Source organism: Rasamsonia emersonii (genome assembly GCF_000968595.1).
Source record: "Rasamsonia emersonii CBS 393.64 chromosome Unknown ctg1118621760676, whole genome shotgun sequence".
Taxonomy (NCBI): domain Eukaryota; kingdom Fungi; phylum Ascomycota; class Eurotiomycetes; order Eurotiales; family Trichocomaceae; genus Rasamsonia; species Rasamsonia emersonii.
Genome location: NW_013562818.1, coordinates 1 through 15,136, shown reverse-complemented (window position 1 = coordinate 15,136; position 15,136 = coordinate 1). Strand labels below are relative to the sequence as shown.

The 15,136-nt window shown below is 52.5% G+C and overlaps 5 protein-coding genes across 5 annotated transcripts; 3 read left to right on the top strand and 2 right to left on the bottom strand.

Moving 5' to 3' along the window:
- Positions 1 to 88: 88 nt before the first annotated feature.
- T310_8205 (FacB) lies at positions 89 to 877 on the top strand (the record flags this gene model as incomplete). Its single annotated transcript, XM_013469016.1, has 1 exon — positions 89 to 877. A coding segment is annotated over one exon (789 nt), but the record flags the coding sequence as incomplete, so codon positions are not given.
- Positions 878 to 2,815: 1,938 nt separating this feature from the next.
- Positions 2,816 to 5,380, top strand: T310_8204 (Transketolase; the record flags this gene model as incomplete). Its single annotated transcript, XM_013469015.1, has 6 exons — positions 2,816 to 2,869; positions 3,083 to 3,249; positions 3,355 to 3,439; positions 3,496 to 3,790; positions 3,843 to 5,206; positions 5,267 to 5,380. The coding sequence occupies 6 exons, from the start codon at positions 2,816 to 2,818 to the stop codon at positions 5,378 to 5,380; spliced, it is 2,079 nt and encodes a 692-aa protein (XP_013324469.1).
- A 584-nt stretch (positions 5,381 to 5,964) lies between these two features.
- On the bottom strand, positions 5,965 to 9,234 carry T310_8203 (L-aminoadipate-semialdehyde dehydrogenase; the record flags this gene model as incomplete). Its single annotated transcript, XM_013469014.1, has 3 exons — positions 5,965 to 8,561; positions 8,626 to 8,887; positions 8,941 to 9,234. The coding sequence occupies 3 exons, from the start codon at positions 9,232 to 9,234 to the stop codon at positions 5,965 to 5,967; spliced, it is 3,153 nt and encodes a 1,050-aa protein (XP_013324468.1).
- Positions 9,235 to 10,658: 1,424 nt separating this feature from the next.
- On the bottom strand, positions 10,659 to 11,447 carry T310_8202 (Small nuclear ribonucleoprotein complex protein Nhp2; the record flags this gene model as incomplete). The annotated part of the gene is made up of 2 exons (XM_013469013.1): positions 10,659 to 11,047; positions 11,120 to 11,447. 2 exons carry the CDS (start codon positions 11,445 to 11,447, stop codon positions 10,659 to 10,661), a joined length of 717 nt encoding a protein of 238 aa, XP_013324467.1.
- A 523-nt stretch (positions 11,448 to 11,970) lies between these two features.
- On the top strand, positions 11,971 to 14,294 carry T310_8201 (uncharacterized protein; the record flags this gene model as incomplete). The annotated part of the gene is made up of 3 exons (XM_013469012.1): positions 11,971 to 12,106; positions 12,163 to 12,314; positions 12,381 to 14,294. The coding sequence occupies 3 exons, from the start codon at positions 11,971 to 11,973 to the stop codon at positions 14,292 to 14,294; spliced, it is 2,202 nt and encodes a 733-aa protein (XP_013324466.1).
- Positions 14,295 to 15,136: the final 842 nt, after the last annotated feature.

Here is a 15,136-nt window from a genome sequence, read left to right as displayed (position 1 = left end):
CGGCTGCGGCCGAGTTTAGTGTTCTCGCCAATATTGTAACAGGTTCATCTAGCGACAAGCGCGAGGTGCCATCTACACAACCCCCAGAACGCGAACACGTCGGCTCCGACCATCCAACACCAAGCCGAGCTCGCCTAAGAAGCCACTACAGTCTTTGCGAGCTCGCCTCTCCATGAGTGCGGCTTCTGGCAAGCCGGCGAAACCAGAGACACCGTCTCGCCGAGCCACCATCACCAATGCCAGTCCGCTGCTGCCACAGCAACAGGTCGGATCGCCAAATCAGATACACCACTCTAGCCAGTCGCCGGCACCGAATTCTAATCACTTTGCATCGGACAAGCACCGATCGGCGGATGTCCCGACGGACCACAACCTGGATTATTATTCCCTCGGACCGGACAACATCCGGGCGATGTCCTGCTCTGATCTTCCCAAGACGTCCATGTCGACCGCCGACTGGGAGTTCATTCTCAGCGATATGGACCGGGGTCATTCGAATATCTTCAATGGCATCTATGGCGGGCAAGAGTGCATCGAGGACCGGGGTCCTTTTGCGTCGCTCGTTGATTTCCAGCACCAGCACCAGCAGGCGTCTGCCCAGCGGCAAAGCTCTCAGGAGCTCTCCCCGGAAGCGTGGTCTGCCAGCAGCGGGGACCTGCCCAACGGTAACACGACCGCACCACAGAGTGTGCTCAGCTATTCCGAGGAGAGTCTGGGCAGCGCGGATGATGTTCCTGTGCCGCCTGAGGTCAACATACAGCCTCCGAATGGGCTTGACATGGTCGATCCGCTCAAGGGGATCATGATCCCGGCGGCGGATGAAGAGTTCAATGATATGGGCCTGTTTGAGGGGTGGGATCACCGACTGGTTACTTGATGGATGTATTGAATACGATTTATGATGGAGTTGGGGGCGGTTCCTCTGATTTTTTTTTTTGGCAGTGTACGGGCTCGTCTACATGATACCTCTTTTGTCCGTGAGTACTGCGTTTTGTCGAGCCGTGTTTGACGGGTTGTCAGTTATGTTTTTTTATGTTTCTATGTTTCTGTTCAGGCGTTCTGTGTACCTGTATATTTTGGGAATAGCTGTGGTGGACCCGCGGCGAGGGAGGGGCGTATTCCGTATATATATATAGTTCGTGTCGGTTTGCCGAATTCTGTTCACCGTAATTCAAGCTTAGTTGTTTATACCCTTTGCCTTTTGCAGCAAGCCGGGATTTTAATCTGCCGAGCAGGTCGAAGAGTCTGCGATTTAGCTGTAAGGCAAGCTGCAAGCATTGCTCCGCTGAGCGGGTGTAAAAATAGTTAGACCACCTCTATACCACCACTGGGGAAAGTCTTTCTTCTAGACCAGAGTAGGACAGTCGAGTAGATGCTCTGGTAGCTATCTACCTCATCATCCTCATGATCTCATCTGTATAAATATCAATTACCTTAGGGACCGGAAAGACCAGTCCAGAATCGATCACCTGACCGATCTATCGGAGCAACCCCGATGGGTAATCCGAGACCGGTGGAATTGAAAAGGCATTTGTCATAGAACATCGCAGAACTAAACACGATGGAAATAATGTCTTTCACTGAAAAAAAAAGAAGAGAGAGAGAGGGAAAAAAAGAAGTTTGGCCCCTTTCTTGCGTACCCCGGTAGATATGTTGTACAATACTGTAAGCCACGACGTTCTCGAACGGCTAAATTGCGGATATAGCTAGCGGTCGGAGCGGCTATTGATTGATGTGTGTTATTAATACTACTGGGAAATGGGTGGAAAGCCGCATCGCATCAGTAACCGATCTGCCTATGTATATGTAATCAACTAACTACCTTACGGAGCATTCCCCGGAGCAGAGTAGTCCGACAGGGGAAAAAAATTATTTCTGTCTTGTCTCTTCTTGAATCCAGACCCAGCCAGGGTCGACACGCCTAAATTGGACATTTTCCTGACCGTCGGATAATTATCATTGGCTACGTCTTGCCCCCGTGGTTGGAGAGGTCGCTGTGGCTGTTTGATAATGCCTTGGTCATGATTCCTGTACTGCATGTACAGAGTACAGTACGGTGATATCGGGTATTGTAAGCTCGTGCTGCATTGGCTGCATCTAGTACTCCATCATAGTGTCAATCGTAAGAAGAAGAAGGGCAATCGATGGCAGGTCATGCTGCTGTCAACTCTTCAGTTCCTAAGAGATATTATATGAGTGACGTACTCGTACGAGATCTAGCTTCGTTCCCTGACGTAAGAACATCGCTGCCACGGGCTGCTCGAATCATCTCCACGATCATTCGTGTCTGACAGAAAACCTCAGGCAGTGGTGCATGCAGATGGATGAATCCTCTGCTCGATTATCCGCATGGGTGATTGATGACTGATGATTCACCCCACCGACAAGACATCATCCTGCCCCACCAAACCAGCCCGTCCCGCCACGGGGTTCTTTCTTCCTCCAGAAAAGCGTGCTTCTCCCTCTTCTTTTCTTTCCCTCTTCTCCCCTTCTTCTTTCTTTCTTCTCTTTCCTATCATTGATTGTTGCTGGAAAAAAAAAGAGAGGTCAACGGAGAAAGAAAGAACTTGGAAGGCCATCTTCTCCTCGACTCACGCTCTCTTTCTTGTTTCCACCGTCGATTCAGAAAGAGTCTTCCTGTGATTTGATTTTTGTATGTCAGAGATAATAATAACCCCGCGCCTGTGCCCCTCCTTACCTTTACCTTCCTTACCTTGCTTACTTACCTTCTTTACCCTTCCCAAACCAATTTCTTTTTTTTACCCCTACGCTCAGAGAAAAAATATAGCTAATTCTGCAAACAGAAGCTGCAATCATGGGTTACACCGAGCTCGATCAATTGGCCATCAACACGATCCGTGTTCTCGCGGTATGTACTCTTCTCTGCTGACCGTTTCTTGCGTTCTTTTTTCTGTTCTGGATAGAGGCGGAAATGTGCCTTTTTGGTCATTCCGCGCGAAGCTTCCTGGTGAGATCGCAGCGGAGCTATTGACGCCAGTTGCCAATGCAAGCAGTCCAGCAAGCGAGCGCTCATCTCACCGGATCTTCGATGAATAGCTGCTTTTTTTTTTCTGCCTCCCAGACTAACAATTCCGGCGTGACGCAGGTCGATGCCACATCCAAGGCCAACGCCGGTCATCCCGGTGCCCCTATGGGCCTGGCCCCGGTCGCCCACGTCCTCTTCAACAAGTTCATGAACTTCAACCCCAAGAACCCTGACTGGGTCAACCGGGATCGATTCGTCCTCTCGTGAGTTTCGCCCGAATACTGCTTCTCTACCTCTGGCCGATCCTATTGATATGGCGAATGTTGACGCCGGCGAATTAATCCGCTAACCCCGTCTCTTTCTATCAGGAACGGCCATGGCTGCATGCTCCAGTATGCTCTGCTGCACCTCTTCGGATACAATGTTTCCATTGAAGACCTGAAGAACTTCCGGGTATGTCTGTACTCTATTTGAGGATTCCAACACAATGCTAACTAACAACCCTCCAGCAAATCGGAAGTATCACCCCTGGACACCCGGAAGCTAAGGAAACTCCTGGTGTCGAGGTCACCACTGGCCCGTTGGGTCAGGGTTTCAGCAACGCCGTCGGTCTGGCCATTGCCCAGGCTCACACCGCCGCTGTGTTCAACAAGCCCGGCTATGAGCTGTTCAACAACTACACCTACACCATCTTCGGTGACGGTTGCGCCATGGAGGGTGTTGCCTGCGAGGCCGCCAGCATGGCTGGTCACCTGAAGCTGGGTAACCTCATTGCCATCTACGATGACAACCACATCTCCATTGGTGCGTGCACTGATTTCCGGGATATCGAGAACTTGGACTAACACACAATTAGATGGTGACACCAAGGTCGCTTTCACCGAGGATGTCCTGAAGCGCTTCGAGGCCTACGGCTGGCACACCCAGTGGGTCAAGGACGGTGACCACGATCTCCAAGCCATTGAGGACGCCATCCGCAAGGCGCAGGAGGTCAAGGACAAGCCCTCCATCATTAAGCTGACCACCACCATTGGTTACGGTTCCAAGCTCCAGGGCACCGCTGGCGTGCACGGCAACCCCCTGAAGGCCGACGACGCCCAGAGCGTCAAGCGGAAGTTCGGATTCAACCCCGACCAGAGCTTCGTGGTTCCCCAGGAGGTCTACGACCTCTATGGCAAGCGCGCTGCTGAGGGAGCTGCCAAAGAGCAGGAGTGGAACGCTCTGCTGGAGAAGTACGCCACTGAATACAAGGCCGAGTACGACGACCTCCTCCGTCGTCTGTCGGGCAAGCTGCCCGAGGGATGGGAGAAGAACCTCCCGACCTACAAGCCCACCGACGCCGCGGTCGCTTCCCGCAAGCTGTCCGAGACTGTCCTGGAGAAGATCCACGGCGTGATCCCTGAGCTGCTGTCCGGATCTGCCGACCTGACGGGCTCTAACAACACTCGCTGGAAGAACGCGGTCGACTTCCAGCCTCCCGAGTACGGAATCGGCGACTGGTCGGGCCGCTACCTCCGTTACGGTGTGCGTGAGCACGCCATGGGTGCCGTCATGAACGGTCTCGCTGCCTATGGCACCGTGATCCCCGCTGGAGGTACCTTCCTCAACTTCGTCTCGTACGCTGCCGGTGCTGTCCGTCTGTCGGCCCTGTCTCGCGTCCGGGTGATCTGGATCGCGACTCACGACTCCATCGGTCTGGGTGAGGACGGTCCTACCCACCAGCCGATCGAGACTCTGGTGCACTTCCGTGCCACGCCCAACCTGATGGTCTGGCGCCCGGCCGACGGCAACGAGACCAGCGCCGCCTACTACTCGGCCCTGACCGCGAAGAACACGCCCAGCATTCTCGCCCTGACCCGGCAGAACCTTCCTCAGCTGCAGAACTCGACGATCGAGGCCGCCCTGAAGGGAGGTTACGTCATTCTGGAGGCACCGGATGCCGCCATCACCATCGTGTCGACCGGATCCGAAGTCAGCCTCAGCATCGACGCTGCCAATTACCTGAAGGAGAAGCACGGCATCGTGGCCCGTGTCGTGTCCCTGCCGTGCTGGGAGGTGTTCGACGCGCAGGACAAGGCGTACCGTCTGCAGGTCATTCCGGACGGCATTCCCGTGCTGTCCGTCGAGGCAGCATCGACGATTGGTTGGGAGCGGTACTCTCACGAGCAATTCGGTCTGAACCGCTTCGGTGCTTCTGGCCCGTACAAGGAGTTGTACAAGGTAAGCCCACAAAACCCTTCCCCGCTAGAAAAACACAATTGCTAATATGATGTCTTGCAGAAATTCGAACTCACCCCAGAGGGCATCAGCAAGCGCGCCATCGCCACCATCGAGTACTACAAGGGCCAGAAGGTCCGCTCCCCGATCAACCGCGCTTTCGAGCAGGTTGTGTAGACGCTGTATTGTGCGTAGGTTAGGGAGGGAAATTTACATTAAACAAAAGAAAAATGAAAAGAAAGAAAATGAAAAGAATAATATAACGAGCAGGCTATGAGAACCTGACTGATATCGATGTCGGTGGTTACCTTTTTCTTTTTCTTTTTTTACTTTTTTTTTATTTTTTAATGAAATGGAATGGGATTCCTATAAAAACTTAAGCTTAGAAATGGGGTTTTTTTTTTCTTATGTCTGTCTGCCTATCTATTATTTTAGACCCTTGATTTTGCCTTTTTATTTTATTTTATTTTATATTTATTAGAAGTGTGGGAAAAGGAGTACTACTTACTATCTACTTACTACCTACGTAGCGTTAACGTATCGTAAAATGAATACTATAGTACCATAGTACCATATTACCTACCATGCTGTTCTTTGTGCAAAAAGGGGGTTTAGAAAAAAAAAGGTATTATTTATTGAGTTATACGATAGTGGCTTTATTCAACCTGATGAACAAAAAAAAAGGCTTCTATTTCTCAAAGTAAGGTATATGCATATATAGGTCTCGTCTCGTTTTATTTATATGTATACGCTGACTGCGGTTAGAACGCCCACTGTCTCAACCAATTCTCCATCAACGGCTGATCGACAGGCCCCAGCTTGCGCATCGTCGCGCTGCCTTCTTTCGTCTGCCGCTGCTCGATCGGCGATGACAGCCCGCCCTCTGTGTGGAGGAGTCCGCGGTAAAAGTCTAGCAGCTTGAGGGCCGGCTTGGCTGCGACTTCGTCCTCGGAAGGGTTTGTCGCGCTGAGCTGTTCCAGCTCGGAGACCCATGTCGACAGCGAGACGGGCTGCACGTGCGGGTAGTACCGCTGCACGGCGGGGATGAGTGATGCCCATGTCGTTGTTGATGGGTTGACCAGGTTGAAGGCCGTACTGCGTGTCGCGGACTGCGTCCCTCGTCGCGTCTCGATCAGCTCTAGGATGATGGTCGCCAGCTTGTCGACCGGGATCCAGTCTACCTTGATAGAGCCCAGGTCTGTTGGGATCCGCCCCGTCGCTTTCGACGTCGCGATGATCGTTGGCAGCCATTCCTGCCGGTTCCAGACGCCCTTCTCCAGCGTTGGTCCGCCGACCTGCCCGACTCGGAGGATGGTAGTCGGCACGCCCGCGAGCCGCGATGCCGCCAGGCAGATCCGCTCCGAGACGTGTTTGGACTCGCCGTATCCTTGCGGGAGCGTCACGTCCGGGTTCTCGACGGGGGCCTCGGGCACGGCAGGCCCGTGAGAGGGGTTCCAGGCGCCGATGGTCGCGACCGAGGAGACGAAGTGGATGTGCGCGTGGTGGGCGCTCTGCAGGCTGAAGTCGACAAAGCGGCGCACGCCGCGGATGTGCACGTCCTCGAACGTCGAGACGGCGTGGTTGAAGTCGACCTTCCAGGCGTTGTGGATGATGGTGTCCACGGATTGCAGCATCTCGTCGTATTTGCTGTCCTCTAGCCCGAATTTCTCGGCCCCGAACGACGCCTGCAGGAACTCGACTTTGGCCGCGCGGCGAGCGTCCCACGGCAAGCCCTTCTCCAGGAAGCTCTTCTGCTGCCTGGGTGCTGCGTCGGCGGAGCGGTTCAGGCAGTAGACTTTGGCAGTGGCGGGATCGTCCAGCAATGCGTTGAGGAGATAGCTCCCCAGAGAACCGGTCGAGCCGGTGAGAATGACGGTGTGTGCATCAGGAGGAGGGTTTAGCACATCCAGTTGCTGGACGGGGATGTCGGCGGTGTACTTCTTGACCAGCGACTCGATCTTTTCTGCTCTGGATTCTTCGTCCACAAACCCGTTTGCCTCGCCGCCGTTGATGACCTTGTTGACGAAGCGAGACAGCTGGTCGACTGTCGGGTTCGAGTAGATCCTCTGCGTCGTGATGGCTTCGCTGTTTTTGTCCGGATACCGCGCGCGGATGGCGCCCTGGAGGATCCTTGTGAGCTGAACGGTCTGCAGAGAGTCCAGACCGGCACCAAAGAAGTCCTCCTTCTCCCCAATTTCCGACCTGCCGAGGATGGACGAGACGACCTTCTGGACGTAGTTCTTGATCCCAGCGAGATCTGCCTGCTCGGGCAGCTGCTGGGAGGCAAGGTCTTCCTCACCGCTCTCCCTATAGATGGCCTCGATCTCTTCCGCATAGTCCCTGTAGACATGGTGCCGCTGGGTGGACCCTTTCGGCGTCGTCTTGAAGGGCTTGCTCTTACTGGCCACTCCAATCTTGGACTTGAGCACACGCCCGTGAGCCGGAGCGCCTTCATTCGCCTGCTGCACCACCGGCCATATCGCGTCTATGAGCTCGCTTACGGGCTTGTCTTCACTCCATTCATTCCAGTTGGGCTCCACCAGGAGGGCCGACTGGAACCGACCCTGACCGGTAATGACGGCACGGGAAACAAGGGGATGTCCTTCGATGATCTTCTCCATGGTCACCGGGTTGAACTTCTCTCCGTTGCTGAGGACAATGACATCGTCGATGCGCCCGTGGTATATCCACTTGTTCGGCTTGGTGGGATGCGGGATGAAGACGTCCTTGGTCCGGTATTCCTGCAGCTCGGGGAAGGTGTGGAAGATGCCCTGGAACTCTCGGGTCGGGGCCCTCTTGATCACCAACTCATACATGTTCTCCCCGACGAATTGCATATCCACTCCGAAGTACGGATTCCATTCGTAGTAACCCCAGTCCTCGGCCGACAATGGCTGCATGGTGGGGATGAGACCAACCTCGCTGGCACCAATGACAGTCAGCAAGGTGGTCACTTTGCAGAGCTTGTCTCCAATCTCCGGAGAGAGTGGCGCTCCCCCAAAGTTCACCTGGTTCAAGCGAGAGATACCGTCCAGTGCGCGATCCGAATGGCTCATTTCTTCCAGCAGAGAAGGCGGGAATACGGCAGCAGTTGGCTTCGCGGCATCGATCACATCAACGATCAAGTCGGGCGACAAGGGCTTGTCCGGCGGAGTAACGAATGGAATACTGTGGAACAGCGATTCCATAAGTGCCATGTACCCCATAACATGGAAAAAGGGAGTTGTTGACAAGACTAGATCCTGCGGTCCCAAAGTGTGCCAGTAAGAGGGACGACGACCAGGCGGATAGGGAAGATTGACAATACGATCAATAACACCAAAGTATCCATTGGTGAGATAGACCGGCTTTGGCAACCCTATACCCGGAAAAGTTGTCAGTATCTCGTCTCCGGTTTCAGCTCTCCGTGAGCCCTGACATACCTGTTGTGCCCGAGCTGTGAATTATGAGGGCCACATTGTCCTCTTCCTCTTCGTAAGTTTTCTCAAAAGGATATGGGGGAGCTTGACCCTCGATCATCTCCCACAGGGAAGGCATCTCAACGATCTGGAGATCCGGGCTGAGTTTCTTGATATCGAACACTCGGTGTTTCCGCTCAGAGCCGTAAATGAACTTCTGACAATCGGTGGCTTTCAAAAGGTGCAGAAAGGCTTCATCCGAGTTTCTTGTGGAGGGAAGAAAGGGCTGTATAGGTTAGTCATCTTCCTGATTAGAACTTGAGAGGAGACAACACACACCTTATAGCCGGTCTTGTTAGACGCAAGAGCGAATATCACATAGCGGATATCATTTGCTGCCATGTAGGACAGCGTTTCCGGCTTGGAAGGACGACCGAACGTCTTCTCAATCCACCAGGATGCGTAATTGACTGCCTGGGCCAGGTCCCTTATCTTGACCTCGCGGAAGCCATCTGACACTTCAGGCCCGTTGGGAATGAGAGCAAATTTCTGGTCTGGAGCTGTCTTTGCCAGATCATCAAGGACAGCGGCAGGCAGCCTCCTGCCGGCATTGCCCCTGTTTTCGTTCGCCATTTCGGTTTTGAATATGCAAAGATGGGTTTGTTTTTAGCTATGGAGGAAGAAAATGTTGACATCGTGGATACCCTTTATATAGGATTATATATATATAGGAGAAGGGGTCTTGATGGATCTTTTGTCTGGGCTTCCATCGCGATGTTTCCAAACCGCTCTCCGTCCCCGCCAACGCCCCCATTTCCTGCGGGGCGGGATCTGTTCAATAATAGCATTGATGGTGTACAGAAACGCGCACTGGCCGGCTCGCACGGGTCATGTCTGTTCACAGAGGGCTGCTCGGCATGACGAGGGATGCCGAAGATCCGATTGCAGCTATACAGAACGCTGTATTAGGACGCTGTGGCTGGCATCGTGTATATGCATGTTTCGATGAACACAGACAAGGATGTCAGCATTAGGGTCCTTTTCTGAGCCATCCCATTCGCCAGACTGGTATTTCGTCAGCATGACGGGATCGTTATCGAAAAGCTTAAAATCTTATTCTGGCGAGCGTCACAGACCTCTCTTCCTCGGTATGGAAAGATCAACGCAGCGGAGAGAGGCCACCTCGGCCTTGATAAGGGCCGAAGGTCAGGGCAGAGACGGATAAACGGCTTCCCACGCGGGAATTAGACGGGAATTATTGACGTCGAATCCAACGGTGAGGACAGTTGTGAAGAATTGACACGACGATGCTCCACAGGCTCGAATCCTGGGCCAACAGGTGCAGTTGTGCATGAAGATCACCGCCGTAGCGGGTGGGGCTCGCACCGTTGCACCAAAAATATGCATTCCCTTAGCTTGTCGGTCTTGCAAGAGTTCAACGCGGCTTCTAGAGCGTATCCGGTAATATCTCACGGCAGAGACATCGTTAATTGCGAACAGAGAACAGTACTGACGGCCACAATGCCTGATGACAGCGGGCTATGGAGGAGGAGACTGCGATGATAAGCTCTGGTGCCTGTCGGCTGCCACCGCGGGCCGCCTTCCGGGTCTTCGGCACGCCACGCTTCTAACGACGCCTCAGCGTCGGGATTCCGACATTTCTTGCCAGAAATACTCCGTCCGTCAGCATGGAGACACATGGAAGGGTTGGAAGCCAAGTCGGAAATCCCGAAGACGAGTGCCACATGAAACCCAGGTGGAGTCGACCATCTTGACCGTCTTACGCCTTTCAAGCCACAAACAACAAACAGGTCGCAACGACAGTAATCATCATTTTTCGGTTCCTGCCTTTTTTTATACACCGATACTAGAACGCCGGAAGACATGTCAAGTGATATCCCATGACCGCGTGCCCCTTGGGGGCCCTTCCCCAAACACAAAAACTGCCATGCCGGACTTGAAAAAGAAACCGAAAGAAAAAAAAAAAGGCAAACCAAATGGGAAAATATACAGCAAACATTAGACAAAAATCATCTCCGCAGGCGCAACATTGCAATTCAGATCCTGACCTTTTGCGACTCCTTCTCGACGATCTTCACCAGCTCCGAATATACCTTGCTGAAGTCTTCCTGATCTTCGCCATTGGCAGCCTCTCCTTCCTTCTTCTTGCCTTTCCCAGTCTTCGTGACCATCACCACACTGGTCGGCCGTTTCGTGGCGCCAGCCGCACCCAGCTCCGCGCGAGACGTGACGAAGACGTAGGGAATACCATGATCTTCGCAGAGTACGGGGATGTGGGAGATGACGTCCATGGGAGAGATGTCTGCGGCAAGAACCACGATGCCTGGAGGTTCTGGAACGGCGACGTTTGCTTGAGGGATAGGGGACTTGCGAAGGGCCTTGACGACTTCTTTCACACCCCGTTTCAGAGACTTGTTCGCAGCGGCTGAAGATGACAGTCAGTCAGCAGTTGCGCCAAAGATTTTAGGATATCTCTAAGTAGAAAAATTTTTTTTACCTTTCTTCACGCTCTTCAACACCTTCTTCGCAGTCTTGTCTTCGACCAGTGGGTGTGCAAATGGAACAAGAGCGCCAACTGGCCGAGGCTCCGCCGGCTTGGACTCCTTCTCCTCAGTGTGTCCATTGGCAGTCGCTTCTTGAGCCTGTGCCTTCTCTAATCCCTCCAACACTTGTGTCGTAAGCTCCTTTTCGACGGCATCAGCCAGGGCGCTGGAATGCTTCTTCTCCTTCTTGTCTTTCTTGTGCTTGTGGACGCCGTCGGTCTCCGAGCGCTTCTTTTCCTTCTTCTCCTTCTTCTTCTCCTTGTCGCTCTTGTCCTTTGCCATGGTGGATTATGCTATCTCTGAATGCTCCCCCGGAGACGCCGACAGAGACAGAGAAAATAATTGGGGGACAGTAGCGACGGAGAGATGTGTAGACAGCAAGTGGTGGAGATCGAAGAGTCGGTCCAAGAGCTCGAAATTTTGAAGATTTGCGGTGCTCCGCGCGGGCTCGCCTTGTAGAAATTTTGGCACTAATCCTGTTCGGGCTACAAGCTCTCTGCAGGTGACTGCATTGCTTAGTCAGCGTCCCATGCCTGCAAACCCGCGCCGCAAAACAAAGCAGCGAATGCTTCGCTTGATGGCCGGCTGTTGTTCGCTGCGTTCATTGAACCGTTCTATTGTCTAGAGAAAGACCCCTGGTGCCTGTCAGAGTATTTAGCTCCGCGTCTGGAGCTCAAGGGTGTCGCCTTCGGCCGCCAGGATACATGTACTCCGAGTCTTCGAGGATACCTAGCTTGCACCGTGAGCATCACCTTGCTATTGCTTGAGCTCCGATACAGAACACAAAGACACTGACAGGTCCAAGATGAGTTCGCAGAGACTCGCCAACACTCAGCCCACCTATGACTTCCTCGCAGGCGGATCGCCCTCGTCTCCTTCGGCGTCATCGACCCAGCATCCGTTGCGACAGTCTCTCCGTCCGTCTCAACCGTCCAAGACGGGTAAGATGCGACTCCCACACGAATAGAAGAGAATTGGAGCTTACTTGGCTGTCTAGAAGCGGAAAATCACGAACTACGCGTGCAACTGAATACCTTGAAATATGAATTGGAGAATCTCAAGCAGGAGCGAGATCTCATGGCACTACGCCATGAGAAAGAGCTTAGGGACTTGCAAATGAAAGCCGACGCGGACTTTAGAAAGGCTCAGGTGGGTGATTACATGCTTTATTGGATGTTTTGACTTTTAAATACTAAACTCGGTGTGATATGGCAGGGCGCCGAAGCTGCCAGCAATCGAGCCAACCACAAAAGCGAAGCGCTTGCCAAGGAACTGAAAGAGGCTCAAGAGTCCGCACTCAGCGAAAAGGCTAGCTTAGAGAGAAAGATCAGGACATTGCAAGATCAGAATCAATCGTTGCAGGAAGAGGTCAACGACGCCCAGGCGCAGTTATCTGACCAAGAGAGACAATACAAGTATCAAATCAATGAGCTGGAAACCATCCGCTCGTCGTTGCAGAAGACGCTGGAAGATCTGCAAAGAGATCTCCAAAGTGCACGGGACAATTTAAATGCTGTGCAAGAGCGGTTGTCGCAGCGTGAAGCGGAAGTCGCCAGCCTCGAGGCAGAAAACTTGCGCCTGAGAGCAGAAGGAGGTGATTCCGAGACGCTGGCCGTCCTGAAAAGAGAACTGTCGGAGCAGGTGAACCACATCAGGAACTTAGAGACAACAAACCGCGAGCAGCTGGCAGAGTTGCGCCACCTGCGGAAAGTTCAAAGGAACGTGGATGTTGTCGAGGAGCAAAAGAGATCGCTCGAGAATAAATTAAACCTGATGAAAGATCTGGAAGCCGAGCTTGCGAACGTGCAGATCCAGAAACAGATGCTTGAGGATGAGAGGCGATCATGGACGAGTCTTCTGCAAGCAGATGGCCTGGCAGCTGAACTCGATTCCCCAGAAGCGGTTGTGAAGGCATTAGTTCAAGAGCGAATGGAGAAAATCACGCTTCTTGATAAGCTTGGCAGTATCGAGCCTCGGGTGCTTGAGAAGGAGGAAATCATAAAGGACCTTGAAATGGAGAAGAATCAGTTGAAGCAAGAGGTCGAGAAGTTGCGCAGTGCCAGTTCTACTGCAGGAGGAACCGCAGAGAGCCGGGCAAGGCTCAGACTGGAGCGTCAACGAACCCTTGCAATCAAGGAGGTGGAATATCTCCGTGCCCAGCTTAAGACTTACGATACCGAGGAGATGACGATGAATGCGGATGAAAGTCGATATGATGAGCAAAAGTCCAAGCAGATCGCGCAGCTTGAGCAGCTCATCGACGAGTACCGTGCAGAGCTACAGAAGGCGCATGACGAGCTGTCGAGCCGGGAGATGCAGCAGGACGAGTCACAGCCACGAGGTGTCAAGCGACCTCTTTCACCAGCCGACAGTGATGCGGAACCTGAGCGGATCGCGGTTCTCTCGCGCAAGAACCGAACACTTCAGGACGCACTGTCAAAATCGGAGCAGAATGTAGCCCTTTTGAAACATGAGCTGGAAGCGACCAAGTCGCACCTCCATGAACTGCAAGAGCAGTCGCGTGTCCGCATTCTCGAACTGCGGTCAAACCCGACAGCCGAGGCCGAGAATCTCAAGTTATCCACCATTAGAGCTCTGAAGGCGGAAAACCGCGACCTCCTTGCTCAGTTGCGAGGTGAACACCAGAACGTCAAGGTGGTCCCAGTCAGCACCCTGGAGAGCATGAAGCTCGAGCTGCAGGAGCTGGAACGAACAGTCGCCGAGAAAGAGAAACGCATGCGTCGCCTGAAGGAGATCTGGACAGCCAAGTCGTCCGAATTCCGCGAAGCCGTGGCGTCGGTGCTGGGATACAAGCTGGACTTCCTGCCCAACGGCCGGGTGCGCGTCACGTCCATGTTCCACCTCTCGCCGGCGTACCGACACGGCAACCGGAACGCGCCGGCCGACGCCAGAGGGCCGGGCAGCATGGGCAACGGCGAGGAGAACTCGATCATCTTCGACGGCGAGAACGGCACGATGAAGATCTCGGGCGGGCCCAACAGCCTGTTCGCGATGGAGATCAAGCATCTGATCAAGTTCTGGGTCGAGGAGCGCAAGGACATTCCTTGCTTCCTGGCTGCCATGACGCTCGAGTTTTACGACAAGACGACCCGTGCTGCGAGGGTGTAATAAACACAAGTCAGTCATCCACCCAATCTCCATCCCTATCGTTCCTCGATTCGGTTTCTATGTTGTTTCATTTTTTTTATCATTTGTGTCAGTCCAAGGGGAAATGCAACCTGGAAGATGAGAACGAGTCTTTATAATTAATGGATACCCGTGTAGTTAGCTAGCTGGCCGGCTATTACATTAGTTATGTATGGTCCATGCATGTGTGTATGTATGTAACTATGTATGTATGCAATTAACTATGTACGTACCTAATCCTATGTTACAGCAGAGAGAAACAAAAGAAAGAAAGAAAGAGGAGTGGATTCTTTTCTTTCTTCTTTCTTCTTTCCCTCCCCCCGATTATTATTATTGACTTGACGATATGTAATGTGCTGTACATACGTACTCCAGTTACTACCTACCTATTAATGAAATAAATAAATGCATGCCATGAGTATATCTGATAACATACACACAAACTCACTTTATCATTGTCATCAGTGAACAATTACATAAATGAGTGTTCACTTTTCACTGACTGATGTAACCAATTAACTAATTAATTAACTAATTAAACTGCTACCAAGTTTTTTATATTGCCTACCTAGGCACCTACCTACCTACCCTGTCACATTACATTACCTACTCCGTACTCATACACTCTCTGCAATCGATCAATCGATCCGGTCCAGTCCGGTCGGGTCGGTGGTGGTCTGTCTCTTCCTTGCCTTGCCTTGCATTGCTTCTTCTATATACAGTATAATCGGTACAAGAAGGAATAGAAATAGAAATAGAATAACATAGATAGAGGGGACAATAATAACAATAGTAACAATAAAAAGAGGGAAAGGGGGATATAA